The following is an 18,751-nucleotide window of genomic DNA, read 5'->3' on the forward strand; positions in this document are numbered from 1 at the left end:
ATTAGCAATAAAGTATATTAAGTGGCAAAATTTGGTTCAGAGTTAATGTAATTAATTAATTTTAAATTTAGGTTGGTGAACGAGGGGTTGGAGAAAAAAAATTAAATGCTACTTATATTTCTTGTAATCCTAATGATAGAAACTTGATGATAAAGAAATCTCTAAAGGAAATTCATATTATTATTTAATTTAATGTAGTCAATTCTGATTACATGGTAAGTGTAATATATTTGTCGTGTGATTAATGTATAGTTTAAGGAAAATGATCAATCACAAGACAAATATAATACAGTTACTCTATGATTTGGTATTTTCCACTTAAGAGAAAGAATACATGAGAACAACATTAAAAAACTCTAATAATGGTCTATTATTTAAGTCAGGAAAATTATAAGTAGAGAATTATGAAAGTTGTAAAAATAATCAGGGTGACAAAAATTATTTTCTATACAATATACTGATTTAAAATCACACATTATCCCTCAGGGACGGAAAAGGTAAAAAAAAAAAAAAAAAAAAAAAAAAAAAAAACCCCCCAAAAGAAAAAAAAAAAAAAAAAAAAAAAAACAAGAATACCCGCTCATTTTTCTTCTATAATTGCATAATATTAGCCATTTCACTACATCAATTATTTATTTCTTAAGCAACATCGCTGACAATTATAATTTACCATATGAAATTTTTTTATTTAAATTAGGTATATCAATCACACGATAAATATATTATATTTTTTATATAATTTATTGAAGCGACTCAACTAGATTCAGATCAGAATTTGGGTGAGAGTATAGTATACCCTAAATCCTCATAGTGTCCAAGTATGATTTCCCCACGAGCTCCCGCGAGAAGTATCCCTTACTATATTCAGCCGCCCTGATCCTCTTGAATTTCGCTGGAGTGTGAGGAGTGATGAGGCTTTGCGCCGGACCCATATCACCATCCAGATTCGCACTCAGAAATGTGGCAATGGAGAGCCTCTCTTTCTCTTTGTTCACAGTTGCCATATGCTCAATGCTCCTATAAGCTCCATTGGTAACAATCTGCCTATCCATATTGGTTTTTAGTTGTTGGAATTATTCGGATAATATTTTTGGTCTCATAAATTAGACTCATTTAATTTTTTATCCCATTTATTATTGAGATTAACACTTTTAATTTCGTAACTTATAAAAATTAGCACTTTTAGTCCTCATCCACTTTTTTTATCTATAATTTAATAGTGCAGTCCATGTGCCTAGTATGTGATCGTTAACTATTTTTGGCTGGAGAGAAAATTGGTCTGTTCTCAACTTAGGATCATTTTTGGGAAAAAATATAACTACATTCGATGGGAGGATCTTGAAGTAAATTAAGATAAAAAAATATAGTGATTTGTTTCTTCTCTCACAAAAATTGAATCATATCCTTTCCTTATTTTTATAATTTAAAAGCAAATAGAAACAACACAAAGAATTATGTCTTCCACAAATAAATCAAATAAGTAAAATGAAGCACTCATATGCTACTACTAAAAAATGGGCCAATTTTTTCTCTAACAAAAAGTATTTAACGGCAACATTTACATCTTTAAATTGTAGATGAAAAAGTGCAAGAGGACCAAATGTGTTAATTTTTATAAGTTATGGGACTAAAAGTATTAATCTAGTAATAAATAAGATAAAAAATAAAATTGACGTAATTTATGGAACTAAAAATGCTATATCCAGGAATTAATATAATGGGATAATGAATTGAAAAGGTTTGAAGAGATTTGATGGAATTTTACCTCCAATATATCTCCAATGTTGATGATGAATGCATTAGGGAGTGGAGCAACGGGAATCCAGAATCCGTCTTTCTTGATTTGGAGGGCGTCCACTTCATTGAGTTGGAGGAGAATGGTGATCCCAGCTGCATCGGTGTGTGGGTAGAGGCCCGTGACGAGCTCCGGCTGGGGACACGGAGGATAGTAATTCATCCTCATCGATTGCATCCCTTCTGCGAATAGCGTTTCCATTTCTTCAACTTTCATGTCTAAGGCTTTTGCCATTAGCTTTAGAATCTTCATGGCGAGAATTTTCAGTTCTGATGCGTACTCTTCTATGGCGTCCCTGAAACAAAGATTAAACAAGTAAAAGAGAAAGAAAGAAACCAACTTTTGTCTTTAGTATTTGATCATCAACAAATTCACCTTAAATATAGCATTATTTTCTTTAGTAAATTAACACGTTAAATATTAAATGACTTTTCTATATATCTAATAATTTAAATTCAGGTGATCATTAAGCGTTTGTACGTACCTGAAAGTAGAAGGAAGCTTAAGGATTAAGTGAGGCTTTCTGAGGTAAGTTGGCGAAGTAACTATGTAAAACAGGTCTGCCCAATCAAGCTTTTGCTCTTCTGACACGACAAAGGCTTGCCCATAACCCTGTAAGTCCCCTTCCTCTTGCCTGAACTTCCTCTTCTCCTCTATTGGGAGATTGAAGAATTCTTGCACTTGCAACTTCATTTTCTCCACCACCGCAGCGTCCACCCCATGGTTGATCAACTGCAACATAATTCCCATACAAAAGAAACCATTCAAAGACAATTCTTGGTACTCAAAAAGTACAATAAATACTGATCAAGTGTAGTTGTATCCGACCGGTACCTGAAAAAAACCCCATTCTTGGCATGCGTTATGAAGGGCCTGAAGCTCAGAATCCAGTGAGTATTTGTCTGATAACTTCTGCATATCGATTACAGGGATTGGAGGCAAGGAAGAAAGAGAAGAGAGAATCATCTGTTGATGTTGATCTGGGCGCACGTATCTTGGAGGAACTGTGGCTAATTTCTCCTTGCCCAATTCTTGCACAATAGGCACCGGAAGAGAGCCGCCTAGCTTTGGTTCCATGCTGCTGCACTATGCCTCAATAGGCAACGGAATAATTAAGATATGAATGCTTTGTGCGTAAATTGTTGGGAAACATTCTTAAGAGGTTTGCTTTCATGACCATAACCCCTTATCGACTTAAAATTGGGACGTGTTTACATTTTTACAAAATTGCCCCCTAATAAGAAAAAAATCTCATAATTCAGATAGAGAATTAAGGAGAGTGAATGGAAATTTGGGTCAAATGTCATGCCAGGCACATTAATTGCATTGGCCTTGTAAAGATGAAATTAAGCATAAAAGGAAGGGCATTTTGGACTATTAGCTGGTCAATTATCAGGACAAATTGGGTAGAAGACTTTTTAATCTTCGACACATGTGCTCGACTGGATAAACGATCCAGCATTCATGGACCGGATACGAATCATGCATTAATCTGGAATAATATTGGGCCAGCCCACCTAATCCCGGGCCGACAAGAAAAAATGTAAACGGCTGATTGCACTAGATTAGGCGGGATATCTAATTGCAAATTTGGTCCATGAAATACCAATTAAAAGTATGTTTAAAAGATAACTAAAAAACAAACCAGCCAAGATATTCATTCGACAATATGTTACACACTTTTCTAAGACTATAATTGAATTTGAAAAACTAATTTCAAATAATTTTATATTAGAAGAATTTAAAAATGTATTGCTATTTAACTAGATATAATTTAAATTTACTGTTGAAGAATTTATCCAAAGAATTTGTTTTAAAAATTTAAAATTCATAATTTTAAATCTCTTAATCCAAATTTAGCCTAAAAAAATTTGTAATAAAACATCCCAAAATATTGTTGTTTTCTTTACTTCTACTTCTAGTGTGTTTTTCTTTATTTTTTTGATAAACGGAGAGAAAGATACAGATGAGTAATTTTTGGAGTGTTTTTAATGCATTGGGTTTGTATTATGTGTTAGTGTAAAATATTTAAAAATACATTGAATTGTGTTTTGTAATGATATAAGTAAATAGTCAGAATGTAATGATATAAGTAAATCGGGTATGACACTTAAAAGTTTTAGCATACATAGGCGGATCATTTCATGTAAAAAATTGACATCCTCCACTCTGCAGTCAAACAAAAATAAGCAACATCTACAAAACTTAAATTTACGCTTCAGATTATTACCTTGTAATTTGTGCAAGAATAAAACCTTTTTCTAGGATTGTCATTGGCCCAAGAGGTTCTCAATAGAGCCCCGATGCCACAAAAGCAGTTTACCACAATGGTGGAGTTATTGCTCGACGATGATGAAAACATTTTCACTGTTTACCTTCCCCTGCAGCTTTATTTGCAGCAAAAATATGAGAGAGATAGAGGTTTACTTACATAGGGGTGAAAAAAAGGGGGAAGAGGGCTTCTTTTCCCGCCCACGCTACGTTATTAGCCACGCAGCTGTTAAGTGTTTAAGTTGAGCACATGTGGACGTCGGAACACTAAGCCCCAAATCTCTCCGTCGCGTTTTTGGGCAATTTTGGTCGGAATGACAAAAATTGTCAAAAAAATCAATATTTATGGGACTAAAATTGCCAGTCCTGTAGTTATGGTCCTAATTTTACCACCCCTGTATTTACAGGACTAATTTTACAATTTTGCCTAAATTATTTATACAACATGGATATGTTAAGAAAAAAAAGCGAAAAGAAAAGAAACTTATTAGTATCATTTTCTTACATCCAATATTTACTTCCGATCAGCTGCTGAAATTAGTATATCATTTTCTTTCAAGGACTCGTAGCGACATAGTAACCAATAATATATGTAGCAGCACACGATACGAGCGATATACACATGATCATAGTATTATTTGTAATCTAATGGTTGATAACTTATTAGGTACAAACTCATGTTGGTGTTATTACCATACCCCAGTACTACACCCTAAATCCTCATAAGGTCTAGATATGATTTCCCCATGAGTTCCCGCGAGAATAGTCCCTTCAAATATTCAGTCACCCCGATCCTCTTGAATTTTGCCGGAGTCTGAGGAGTGACGAGGCTTGGCGACGGACCCATATCACCATCTAGATTCGCGCCCAGAAATGTGGCAATGGAGATTCTTTCTTTGTCCTTGTTGACAGTTGCTCTATGCTCAATGCTCCTATAAGCACCGTTCGTCAGAATCTGCGGATTCATATTGTTCTTTAGTCGTTGGAATATATATATATAAAATGGGATGAAATGAAAGGTTTGCAAGACATTTGATCGAATACCTCCAAGTTATCTCCAATATTGATGACGAATGCATTAGGGAGTGGAGAAACGGGAATCCAGACTCCATCTTTCTTGATCTGGAGGCCTTCCATTTCATTCACTTGGAGGAGAATGGTGAGCCCATCTGCATCGGAGTGAGGGCAGAGGCCCGTGACGAGCTCGGGCTGGGGACACGGAGGATAGTAGTTCATCCTCATGGAATGCATCCCTTCTGCGAATAGCGTTTCCATTTCTTCAGCTTTCATGTCTAAGGCTTTTGCCATTAGCTTTAGAATCTTCATGGCGAGAACTTTGAGTTCCGATGCATACACTTCTGTGGCGTCCCTAATATATATATATATATAATTAATAAAGAAAAAGAAAGAAACCAGAGTTCTATATATGTTTCGTTGATCATCAACAAATCAACCCCAAATTATATAAAATATTAATAATCTTTATTTCCCACAATTGAAACTTTTAAATATAGGTGATCATTCAACGGTCTTGTACGTACGTACCTGAAGGTAGCAGGAAGCTTGGCGATTAAGTGAGGCTTTCTGAGGTAAATTGGTGAGGTAACAATGGCAAACATGTCTCCCCAGTCGAGCTTTTGATCTTCTGATACAACAAAGGCTTGCCCATAACCCTGTATGTCCCCTTCCTCATGCTTCAATTTCTTCTTCTCCTCTATTGGGAGATTAAAGAATTCTTGAATTTCTATCTTCATTTTCTCCATTACAGCAGAGCCCACCCCATGGTTGATCAACTCCAATTAAAAAGAAGAAAAAATCACTCTATCATAGTTCTTGGTCTTCAAACAAAGAATAACTTTGAAGTGCGTGCGTGTATATATATGTAGGTACAGATATGACAGGTACCTGAAAGAAACCCCATTCTTGGCATGCATTATGTAGGGCCTGAAGCTCAGAATCCATTGTATAGATGTCTGAAAACTTCTGCATATCGATGACAGGAATTTGAGGGAAGGAAGAATTAAGAGCAGAGAGAATCGTGTGTTGATGTTGATCTGGGCGCACGTATCTTGGAGGAACCGTTGCTAATTTCTCCTTGGCCAATTCTTGTACGATAGGCACCGGAAGAGAGCTGCCTAGCTTTGTTAATTTTGGGTCCATTGCATATGCCTCAACCAATTTCTATCGCACTTTTCTTCTTTTCTCATCTTTATAAAGCTATGCTTCTCTATATATATAGTTCCAAATAAATAGAGTAAATAAAAAGCAAATTGAATTCCGCCAGATCTAAATTGATCCTAAGTCAAGTGTAATACACTTGCTGTGTGATTGGTGTACAGTCAAGAAAAAATGACCAATCATATTTTTCAATTCACTACAAAAAATTATATATATGCCAATAGCTAGGAAATTATATAAAATGAGAGTAAATTTATTGGTAATTAGCAATGAATTTAATTAATAAAGGATAAGAATTTTAAATTTTAGTAATTTTAAATTTAAAAATATTAGAAACTAAAAATTTTCTCCATAGTTAGAAAGGAATTTTAATGCTGCAAAACTTTGTAGCTAGCTTTGACCAAAAACATAGAAAAGTTTCCTTCAAAATTTCACAAACAAATATTTTTGTTAATTAAATTTTTAAAAAGATTAACAACAAACAAATTCGACGCTAAATTAAATCAGTGAAGAACTAATTAGTAAATAAAGATTTTTTTTTAATAAAATCCATTGTCAAACATACATTAACAACGAATTCTATTTATTTACAAAAAAAAATTATATTATTGCAAATGATATTATTTTTTTTATAGTAGGTGGGGCTCCTTTCACGAAGTGATTAGATGCAAGCTACATTGGAAATCCACGTGAATTGTAGATCATCGGATAAACTCTAACGACATCATCATGTGTTTATATAGTAGTTTACAATTTATGGATGACGTCCAGACCCTATCTCCATTCGAGTCTATCATATGTTATACATGTAACCTTCATATATATGTCTAATACAATTACTAGAAAAGATTTATATATAATTATACCAAATTTTAGAGGGGAGGAAAGTATAATTGTCAATATAATATGCTGATCTAAAATGGCTCACTATTCCTTAGAAGAAAATTAAAAGAAAAGAAGAAAGACTGCCTCATTTTTCCTGCTATAATTGTAGAAACTTATTAGTACCATTTCCTTACACCAATTATTTACTTCCAAGTAGCTGCTGAACTTGAGATGATTATTATTACATATAAAGAACTCATTGCCGCATAGTAATAAGTAAGAGGGAATAATAATTTACCTTATGTGATATTAAAAATGAGTACATTACTCCCTTTATAAAAATATTATTACAATTTATCTCCCTATATTTTTTAAAATGAAGCAATTTATCTCCTTATAAATTGCTTTATTTAAAAAATCATAAAAGATAAACTGTTGTACTTTAAAAAATACAAGGACGTAAACCACTATTTAAAGGGATAATTTGCTCGTTTGCGATATAGCAGCACAAGTTCGGACGTTATCCACAGACAGCAAAGTATACCCTAAATCTTCATGAGGTCCAGATATGATTTCCCCGCGAGTTCCCGTGAGAAGTATCCCTTGAAATATTCAGCCACACCGATCCTCTTGAATTTCGCTGGAGTGTGAGGAGGAGTGATGAGGCTTGGCGCAGGACCCATGTCACCATCCAGATTCGGGCTCAGAAATGTGGAAATGGAGAGTCTCGCTTTCTCTTTGTTCACAGTTACTCTATGCTCATTGCTCCTATAAGCACCGTTGGTCACAATCTGCCAATTCGTATTGTTCTTTAGTTGTTGGAACTATCATAATGGGATGAATTGAAAATATTTGAAGACATTTGGTGGAATATTACCTCCACGATATCTCCTACGTTGATGATGAATGCGTTAGGGAGGGGAGCAATGGGAATCCAGAATCCGTCTTTCTTGAGTTGGAGGGCGTCCACTTCATTGACCTGGAGGAGAATGGTGAGACCGACTGCATCGGAGTGAGGGTAGAGACCCGTGACAAGCTCCGGCTGAGGACACGGAGGGTAGTAACTCATCCTCATCGATTGCATCCCTTGTGCGAATAGTGTTTCCATTTCTTCAGCTTTCATGTCTAAAGCTTTTGCCATTAGCTTTAGAATCTTCATGCCAAGAATTTTCAGTTCTGATGCGTACACTTCTATGGTATCCCTAAAACCAAAGTAAAAGAAAAAGAAATAAGCCAACTTTTGTCTTTAATTGACCCCTCAACTAATTAACCCTAAAAATATACATTTTTTTCTTTATTAGACATGTTAGATATTAAATAATTTTTCTCTCTGGCATTAATCATTAAGCGTTTGTACCTGAAAGTAGGAGGAAGCTGGGGAATTAAGTGAGGCTTTCTGAGGTAAGTTGGTGAAGTAACTATGTAAAACATGTCAGCCCAGTCGAGCTTTTGCTCTTCTGATACAACAAAGGCTTGCCCATAGCCCTCTAGGTCCCCTTCCTTCTGCCTCAATTTCTTCTTTTCTTCTATTGGGAGATTGAAGAATTCCTGGATTTCTGACTTCATTTTCTCCACCACAGCAGAGTCCACCCCATGGTTCATCAACTGCACCAAAATTGCCATACAAAAAGAAACCATTCTCAATTGGTCCTCAAAGTTTATACAAAGCATAAATACCGATCAAGGTACGTGACGGGTACCTGGAAAAACCCCCATTCTTGACATGCATCATGCAGGGCATGAAGCTCGGAATCCATTGTATGGATGTCTGAAAACTTTTGCATATCAATGACGGGGATTTGAGGGAAGGAAGAGTCGAGAGAAGAGAGAACCAGCTGTTGATGTTGATCTGGGCGCACGTATCTTGGAGGAACTGTTGCTGATTCCTCCTTGGCCAATTCTTGTACGATAGGCACCGGAAGAGAGCCGCCTAGATTTGTTAATTTTGGGTCCATTGCTGCCGCTCTATGCCTCAACCAATTTCTATCCCACTTTGCTTCTTTATACTTGTGTATATATATATATTAGTTCCAATGAAGTAGAGTAATTAACACAAGTATAAACTTACTTTAAGTTATTGATTATTGTATCTATTACCAATTACTTACTTTTATTTTTAAAGCTTGAAATTCAAAAAAAAAAAAAAAAAACATAATCCCTTGTGCCAAACTAATTAAGTAGCTAGCTTTGATATAATTTGAATTAATTGTGTTGAAAAAAATTATATAATAAAACTATTGCCAGATAAAGAACAGAAGGATATGGAATTATAAATTACCCGATTGCATCTAGCAAAAATAATTGAGGGGATTAGGACAAAAAGGTCGGGTATGCAGCCACATGCGCTGCGAGTGTTGTTGAAATTAGGAAAAAAGAAAACAACAGTGGGAAACAGGAAGGATTCTTGTTGGTATCTAATTACAAAATTGCCTCCTAATAAAACAAAATCTCAATAATACCTACCCACCATAATTCAGAGATAATTGAGGAGAGTGAAAGGAAATTTAGGTCAAATGTGATGCCAGGCACATTAATTGCATTGGCCTTGTAAAGATGAAATTAAGCATAAAAGGAGAGGCATTTTGGACTATTAGCTGGTCAATTATCAGGACAAATTGGGTAGAAGACTTTTTAATCACCTACACATGTGCTCGACTGGATAAACGATCTAGCAATCATGGACCGGATACAAATCATGCATTAATCTGGAATAGTATGGGGCCAGCCCACCTAATCGCAGGCTGACAAAGAAAAAATGCACTATATTAGTTGGGATAAACAGAGAGAAAGATAAAGATGACTACTTTTTGGAGTGTTTTTAATGCATTGGGTTTGTATTATGTGTTAGTGTATAATATTTTAAAATACATTGAATTGTGGGTTTGTAATGATATAAGTAAATAGTCAGAATGTATTTCGCTATTCTTCAGGCACTGGGAAAATAAATACAATGAAAGCCACAATTATAATATGACATTATACACTATGATTCTAAAGTTTTTGAAAAAAAATTCAAGGTAAATCATAACGGATTTTTTTAAAATTTATCATAATTATAAATATTTTCTTATTATTAGATAATTAGAAATACCATTATTATTGTGGGTATTTATTAGACGATCGTTAGAAATAAGAAAGTATTTTTAATTTTTTAAATAATAAAAATTATTTATAATTTATGACAAATTGTAGTAAAGTCCGCTGAAATTTACCTTTTTTTTTCATTAAATGCTAAGAGAAAGATGTGGGAGGCCCAATGTGCAGTATTTATTTGAATCGAAAGAAGCCCAATATAAAAATTGCAATATTTGCGTTTTGGGCTTTCTTGAAGCAATACTAAATAGGCCGAGCGAGATTACGCCCAAACAGATCTGAAGCGGATCTAGATAGGGACAAAAGAGTAATTTTGATTTCAGAGAGTACAGTATATATAGTACGGTCTCAACTCTCAAACACCGCCTCGCCAATCAATACTAACTGAAAGCCCAACTTACAAAACAAAAACGAGATGGTTGAAGAAACTGAGAAATCATCGACCGCAGCCGTTAAGGAGGAGACCGAGAAAAACTCATCATCAATGGCGAACCCTAAGGAAGAGGAGTCTGCTGGTGGCAATTCAGACGTAGCGACGGCGCCATCGAAAGAAATCGCCCCGCCGCCGCCCGCTAGGCATCCGTTGGAGCACGCCTGGACATTCTGGTTCGACAATCCTTCCGCCAAATCCAAACAGGCGGCTTGGGGAAGCTCCATTCGCCCTATTTATACCTTCTCCACCGTTGAAGACTTTTGGAGGTCTGTGTTTATTCGATTTTATTTAGTTGTCCGATGCGTTCTCTTTTTTGTGCGTGAGTTTATGGATTATATATACATATTTCTTTTATGCCTTGTGCGTATGAGTTTTTCTTTTCTAGATATTTGAATGTCCGTAAGCTCGTTGGTTGTAGGTCATACGTTTGTTTGTCAGCTTTTGTTGCTTTTGTAGGCATTTTTTTGCTGGGTTTGTGTGGTTTATCTGGTAACATGAATGAGATATCATCGAGTATAATGCTAATCAAATTAATTGGAATTACATAGAGATCGGCATGTCTTTCTCTGGGGGTATCTGTTTCGAAATCTCCTGTGAGAAAACTCTGGATCTAGATAATGATGATTATACTGGCAAGCCTATTCAGTGTCTTTACATGTTAGTTTATGAGAATTATGTACCTTTATTAGATGGTCTATGAATACGGTTAATCTGATGTCTATGTGTGGTTTAACGGAGGAACACCAGTGAAATTGTAATCCGAGTAGGTTGGGAGCTAATTCATGTGCCGTTGCCAGTATTTTTTTATTTCTAATCGCTATTCAGAGAGCTGTTTTACTTCTTTGGTTCGAATTTAATAATCATTTTCAGTTGTCATCATATGTTCCTTGTGTCTGTTTGAATTATGCCACTACAATATTTACTCTGCTCAGCATGCAGTGTTTATAACAATATACACCACCCTAGCAAGCTGGCAGTGGGAGCAGACTTTCATTGTTTCAAAAACAAAATCGAGCCCAAATGGGAAGACCCCGTCTGTGCCAATGGGGGGAAGTGGACAGTTAGTTTTTCTAGGGGAAAATCTGACACTTGTTGGCTGTATACGGTATGCTTGTGCTTTTCCCTTTTTTTTCCCCTCCTAGAGAATTATTCAAATCTATCAATCATTTTTTGGTCTTTTTGTTCACTTGAATTTTCTTTTATCCCTCTGCTTGCCCTTGGGGGTTGGATTCAGTTGTTGGCAATGATCGGAGAACAATTTGATTATGGTGATGAAATATGTGGAGCTGTTGTCAATGTCCGAGCTAGGCAGGAGAAAATTGCTCTGTGGACGAAGAATGCTGCGAATGAAGCTGCTCAGGTTGGTTTACGTGTAAAATAGAACTTATTATTCCAATGATCAATTCCCTGTGAGACAGGTCCTTTAGGTGTATAACATGGTTCATTTAGCAATTCTATTATGTTATGGTCCAGTTTGCTCTCAATATTTAGTTGCAGAGAATGAACGACCTCCCTCAAGATCTCTAACGTGTATGGTGATGTCCTCTCAACATACCAAATTTGATGGATAACCTGTTTTTTTCTCTAAATTTGAGATATTACTGCTTCCTTATGGCCAAACATGTGTACGACTCACATACACCTAGATATATTTTTAGGAGTATTGTTTCTTCGTGTAATTAGAGATGATTGCTTATGATGGAGCTAGGCAGTGTTCTATATTTGGCAGGATTAAACTGCTAAAAGTCATTCTTGAAATGGAGAGGTGCAACATTCCTCATGAGGTTATTACCCGGGGCTGCAGCCAAAATCCTTGTCTAAGTATTTTCCTTTTTTTTTTTTTTTTTTCTGTTTTCCTTGAAGAGATTGTAGAAAGGACAGTCTTTCTGCCTTGGTGGAAGCGGAGCAGTAAGAATAAAGGAACTTCAAACTGAACGGATATAATGTCTTGAAAATCTTATGCATTTACCGGACACTTTTATACCTTTCCTTGTTATGCATTTTTGGGAAGTTTTGCTTGGTGATGCCTTATTCCTTCTTGAACTATTGCAGTTGAGCATTGGAAGACAATGGAAAGAGTTTCTGGACTACAGTGACTCAATTGGTTTCATATTCCATGTAAGTCATCATCTGAGTTTTATTGACCTGAACCTTTTGGGATTCACTTGGAGTATCAGTCACCTGATCTTGTGAATGATGCAGGATGATGCGAAGAGGCTTGACAGAAATGCCAAGAATCGTTATACTGTGTGAGCTGCTGCTTCCGAGGTTTTCTCGATTGCGGTATACTGGCTAGCAACACCTTGGAGGAATTGAACAAGTGATTACCAACTTCCCCAACCCCCAATCACAAACAACCAAAAAAAAAAAAAAAGAAGTAAGAAAAAGGAAGAAAGAGGAAAAGGAAAAAAAAGAATCCTACATGGGAGAATGAATTTGATTAGACAACCCAACTAACCATGGAGGAGGCGTTCATTCATGAGATTCAGCACTCGATAGTGTTGTAGTATTCTGAGCTACTACTAGTGCAAATGATGTAGTAGCATTATAGACTGTCGCAGATATTTTCTGTTTTACTCCTAAATTTTCCTACATTGGATGGTTTTGAGCATATATTTAGATTAATACTTGTTTTCATTACTGCTCTAGAATTTACAATATTTCCGAGTATTTGAGTGCCAATGCAATAAATTGTTACTTAGATATTGATCCACCTCACAAGCTTTCTGTGTGTCAGAAGATATATATTTGAGGACTATTTTTTGGTTGGTCGAATAATTAATTTTACTGTACAACATAAACCCCAATAACACACATCCTGTTCTACTTCTTGCAGTAAAAAGTTAGGAATGAGACAAGTTAAACTGAATTATGATGTTTTGCGCGTACATGTGAAATGGACATGCATGTCTGCTCTAGCTATATCAAGCAAGAAGCTGCATGATTTTGCACGTGGAGTCCAGGCCCTCGTTCCTGCTAGGCACATGGCTTGCTCTTGCTCCTTGTGACTTCCTCAATATAACTCAACATACGCGGGCATGAAACGTTGTTCATTGGATAGAACAAAATTTTCTAACATATTATTAATTGATTAGATCTGAATTTAACTCCAATTGGATTACGATTCAAACTGATCAGATCCCTCCACCATCCCAATCCCTTTAGATAGCCAAAACCTGGGAAGGCGGATTTGGATTCTAGTGCACAAGAATCTAAACAATTTAAAGTAACAGAAAAATCATTCATGTATCAATGTGTTGTAAACGAAGTAAATATTCAAAGAAAATGAAGATGTTATCGTAGAAGTAAGACTAATTATTACTCATATAGATAGTTGAAAATCATGCATATAGAAGGCCAATTGACATGCAGGAAGACTTGGAAAAAAGAAAAAATAAACCAATTTCCACATATAAATATAAATGGGTCGAATTAATTTATCATGAGACCAAAAGTCGTCTTGCAACCCCAACATTACTATTGTATAAAAGTATTTGTAGTAAAACTCAAATATTTATACATTTTACATGTAAGAGTGAGAATGCGGCTCCATTAGGCAATTTATCCCACGTAAGAAATGAAGACAAAAATCTTGAGCATTTCATTCATACTATAAAATGAAGGCTTCGCATTAGGTTTTGAATATCCCTCGACAATTGCATATTTTCTATATTTGCAAAACTTGTTTTTTTTTGTTAATTTGTAAAATATTCCTTCTAATTAAATATATTTGGGTAGTATGCGAAGACGTAGGCATAATTTTTTTTTGGCAAAAACTCATTAAGGTCACAAAATCAAATTATAATAAAACCACATTATGGGACTAATTATTGATATGCATGTTTCCAGGCGGCATATCAGTTAGATGTGGCTGCCGCGAACCATAACACAAACCTAATCTAACACCCTGGATTCTTAATTCTCACCCTCTACAACATGCTATGTCTGAATGAACCATCACAAAACTACAAAATCCCAATAGCTCTGATATACACAATTCTCTGCACTATTCTTCTTCCATTTCCTTCACTTTTCAGACGACGAATATGGCTTTCCTTTCTGTTACAAACGACAACGACGACGACAAAACACACATATATGTATATATATATTATTCCTTAAGATCTTCAAAGAAAATTACAAGAAAATAAATTATTAAGTTAAATGTGTTTTTTCTTTTCCCTTTCCTTCACTTTTCTTCTTATCCGGGCCGGAAGCTGGTTTTGAAAGTCACGTTTCAAGAAATCCAGTCATTCTGAGAATCGAATTCCGGACTTCACTCAAATCCCTCCCCTTCAGAGTCCTCCCCTTTCCCGTACAAAGCGAAAACGCCATCACCTTCCCCCCCGGCACGCGCCGCCCTATGATGACGTGCGGCGGCACCATATCTCCATCATCGTCGCCCTCAATATCCGACGACGACTCCACGTAACGGAACCACGCATTCCGCTCCGGAATATTCATCGGGGCGGAGCTCTTCTTATTATTGATTACCTTCAGCTTTTTCCTCTTTCCTTTACTATGAATGCAGTAGCTTCTCGATTCCGGCGGCCGGGAGCTCAACGGAGAATTGCAGCAGCTACAATCTCTCTCTTCATCCTCAACGCATTCCCCAAATATAACTTCAGACTCCTGAAATTCTTCCGCCATGGAAAAGAGGGGTTCTCCGGCGGGGATATGGGAGGAGCTGAAGAGTTGAGAATGGTGGAAACCGAAAACAAATATGATGGTTTTTATATAGGGAAATGAAGGAAGGAATTATAAAACGTGGAATCGTAGTGAGTACACTTTAATTGCTGGCGTCACTGTGAAAGGCGTTGAGTGCGGTCACCGCTTTCTATAAAGTTTTTTCTTTTTTTATCGGCTAAAATTATAAATTTTTAAAATTTAGTAATTACAAATACTTTTATATTTTTAAAAATATAAATATATTTAAACTTAACGATCATCTAATATTTTTTTTTAATTATGGGATATTTGTTAAAGAATCACTAATTTCATAAGGACATTTTAAAATAATAAAAAAATATTTATAATAATAATAATACATATGCTATAATTTAGCTTTTAGTATATTATTTTGTGTTAAGTTAAATAGTATGAGGTATGAATCCCGAAGTCTGACAGAAGGCAGAAACGGTGTTACTTGCGGTTCACGGAAGAAGTTGTGTGTAACTTAGCCTTAGGGTGTAATTTTATTTTGTTTAGCTGATTTAATGAATTTATTATTATCTTCATATTCCTAACGTATTTTATACTCATTATTTCGTATCCATGCATATGTTTTTGCTTCTGTTTTCTCTTTTTTTTTTTTTTAATTTTACTTTTCTCCGATTTAACACAATATATTTATTTGGAAATATTGATACCCTTAAACCATATTTTATACCTTCATCCATATTGGAAAATGTGTAATTTTAGTCTCTGAATTTAGGAATGATAATTTTAGTTTTGGTGGGATGTAATTTGGCAATTAAATATTGTAATTAATTATAAAAAATTGACATATTGAAAATATAATTCGTCAAAAACTGCAGTCTGGTCATAATTCGAATTCATGTGAGATGTGCATGCCAAATTACAGCGAGATTTGTAATTTTTGAGGAATTTTATCCTTAATATGCCAATAGTGTTTGTGACATGTTTAAAAGGGTTTTGTTTTGAATAAAAGCCTGAATTTCAATAAGAATAGAATTTTCAATACGCTCCCCCACAATTTTCTTAATAAATAATTGGGTCGAAATTTGTTCTTTTATTTTGAAAATATTTCACATGTAAATATCTTGGGGTCATTCGTAAGAAAGATTATAATTTTAGTGTCATATCATGGATATATGGCAGATTTAGTTCTTTTAGAATTCAATTTGACAATAAACCTTTACAATTTTAAAAAATTGACAAATTAAGGATAAAGTCCACCATAAATTGCAAAATTGGGACTTACATGAGACGCACATATCAAATTCTGATCAAGTTTGTCATTTTTGATGAATTTTATCCTAGATGTGCCAATTCATTTAAATTTGTAGGACATAATTGTTACATTAAATCTTAGCATGCAGATTTAAAATTATGGGACCAAATTACAATTTTGGCTTCAACCAGAATTAATTACTGTCCAATTGGTGTTGTTGATGATGAACTAAGTTGATATTGAGTAACTAATTTGATTTTCCAAAAGTATATTTGATATGTGTTTAAAAGGGGATGTCATGGAAATACCAAATCAGCCAATCATTAAGGGCATTTTTGCCATTTAAGCAAGGATCCGCGCTTTTTCTATCAGTCGGGTCGAACGTGACCCGACCCGGATCTATCTACCTTTGAAAACCCGGACAATCATAACCGTCTGATTATAGACGCGGCTAGTAGGATTAGACCACGTGGCTGGTCAACGCTACCCTGCTGAGCGCTATATATAGACCCGAAACGCCGTCATTAAAGGTACCTGTTACGCATTTATTGAGATCGAATACTTTTATCTCGATCAATCTAACTTGAGCGTCGGAGGGTCATTGTCGAGGACGTGCCCGACGAGCTCACTGTTCTTGTTTTATTCTCAGGGAACCCAAAATCTAACCTTGGAAGAGTTAACTGTCTGAGTTGGGATCGTTTCACGAGATCGCTAATTTCAACCCGAATCAATATTCTAATACTACTAATAATAGTAATATATGAGAAAATACACATCACTGCCCCTAAAGCTAAAAACCAACTGGACCTACACAGAGGTTACAAAACTGTTGATTTGATAGAAAGTTTTGTATTCTAATTTTATGCATTTTCTGTTTTTGTTGATGTTAATATCATAATAATTTGAAAAATATGATTGATTGCTTGTTTGAAAAAGAAATTAGTATTAGAGTAAAGAGTAAGGTTAAAGCTGTAATGTGGATAATGATTGGATACGAGGTGTAGATAAAATGCGAGCGGCGTATCCGGCGGCTCATGCTCCGCTTTCCGGCTTCCACCAAATTACCTACACCCACGTTCATTGTAGTAAACAGCGATAAGCCATTAACAAACGGACACGTGTATAGCTGTGCCGTCACCGCCAATGGAAGCAAAGAGACAGGCATCTTTCTGCGCCATGGTTTTCGTGTAGTAATTAACTCACTTTTCTCCCTTGAGGAAGCAAACACACACACACACACACACAGTGAGGAGTAGCCCGCGGCCCCAATTACATTATTCAAGCCCATATTCTCTTTTCCATGGAGGGATTAAATTATATTAACTGGACTGGTCTTAATGGGCTCAAGCCCAATACTCATCATTTTTAAGTGGGGTTTACTGTGGATCCCACCAGATGAATAACAGTGGATCCCACCTAAAAATGCAGTATGTTTGATTTTGATTTTAGATGGGCCAAAATATAGAGTATGTTTGACTTGTTTGATTTTGTAAATTTTGGATATATTTTGATTATTTTAAAACAGTTTAAATTACTTTTTGTCCAAAAAATACAATTAATTAAAGAATAATATTTATTTTAATTCATTCACAACTAAATAAAATTATATATATTTATACATATATATATAAATATATATAAAAGAGATATGATTTGACAATGAATATTACTTTTTGTCTCCCCATTACCCAACATCAAATATACCATATTTATTTTATATTATCTCCAAAAATAAATTCAAACATACACACTATCTCTAATTTCTTTTACTTTTTCTATCTCCACAAAACATCTCAAAATAAGTTAAAAACACAACCAAACATTATGGTGGGATTTGCAGAGGCCTCATCATGTATTTTGTAATTGATGAGGGTGGCTAAGTGTAGGAGCTAGGTAGGTTGGAGAAATATATATTGTGTGTATATAAAATAAAATAAAATATACAATAATATTTAAAATAGAGAATTGAAAGCGTGGTATAAGTTGTGAGGCGTAAGGTCCAAAATACCGGGTAACGTTGAAATTGGGATGTAATGAAGTAGAAGGTGGCGGCGGTGGAGACTGATTCAGAGATAGACTAACAACTGTATATATTAGAAAGTGGACTTTGTGAAAAAAGAGGGTATGCTGCTCCTCATCTCCCAACTGCCTGATTTAATTGGAACAGCAGCATCAAAACTATATATCCCATGTGCAATTAATGCAATCTTACTTTACATCACATCTTTTACAGTAAAACTCA

The 18,751-nt window shown here is 35.2% G+C and overlaps 4 protein-coding genes across 4 annotated transcripts; 1 reads left to right on the forward strand and 3 right to left on the reverse strand.

Annotated features, from left to right (window-relative positions):
• LOC105167326 (protein SRG1-like) lies at positions 581 to 2,970 on the reverse strand. The gene is made up of 4 exons (XM_011086997.2): positions 2,630 to 2,970; positions 2,280 to 2,527; positions 1,766 to 2,090; positions 581 to 1,040 (listed from the first exon to the last, which is right to left on the reverse strand). The coding sequence occupies exons 1-4, from the start codon at positions 2,870 to 2,872 to the stop codon at positions 798 to 800; spliced, it is 1,059 nt and encodes a 352-aa protein (XP_011085299.1). The 5' UTR covers positions 2,873 to 2,970; the 3' UTR covers positions 581 to 797.
• Positions 4,779 to 9,085, reverse strand: LOC105167325. Its single transcript, XM_020695694.1, has 8 exons — positions 8,770 to 9,085; positions 8,427 to 8,674; positions 7,947 to 8,271; positions 7,618 to 7,860; positions 5,972 to 6,247; positions 5,612 to 5,859; positions 5,111 to 5,435; positions 4,779 to 5,021 (listed from the first exon to the last, which is right to left on the reverse strand). The coding sequence occupies exons 1-8, from the start codon at positions 9,022 to 9,024 to the stop codon at positions 4,779 to 4,781; spliced, it is 2,163 nt and encodes a 720-aa protein (XP_020551353.1). The 5' UTR covers positions 9,025 to 9,085.
• Positions 10,533 to 13,298, forward strand: LOC105167329 (eukaryotic translation initiation factor 4E-1). Its single transcript, XM_011087000.2, has 5 exons — positions 10,533 to 10,861; positions 11,535 to 11,700; positions 11,830 to 11,955; positions 12,648 to 12,713; positions 12,798 to 13,298. Exons 1-5 carry the CDS (start codon positions 10,578 to 10,580, stop codon positions 12,846 to 12,848), a joined length of 693 nt encoding a protein of 230 aa, XP_011085302.1. The 5' UTR covers positions 10,533 to 10,577; the 3' UTR covers positions 12,849 to 13,298.
• On the reverse strand, positions 14,373 to 15,312 carry LOC105167330. The gene has a single exon (XM_011087001.2). The coding sequence runs from the start codon at positions 15,243 to 15,245 to the stop codon at positions 14,826 to 14,828; it is 420 nt and encodes a 139-aa protein (XP_011085303.1). The 5' UTR covers positions 15,246 to 15,312; the 3' UTR covers positions 14,373 to 14,825.

This window comes from Sesamum indicum, linkage group LG8 (genome assembly GCF_000512975.1).
Source record: "Sesamum indicum cultivar Zhongzhi No. 13 linkage group LG8, S_indicum_v1.0, whole genome shotgun sequence".
Taxonomy (NCBI): domain Eukaryota; kingdom Viridiplantae; phylum Streptophyta; class Magnoliopsida; order Lamiales; family Pedaliaceae; genus Sesamum; species Sesamum indicum.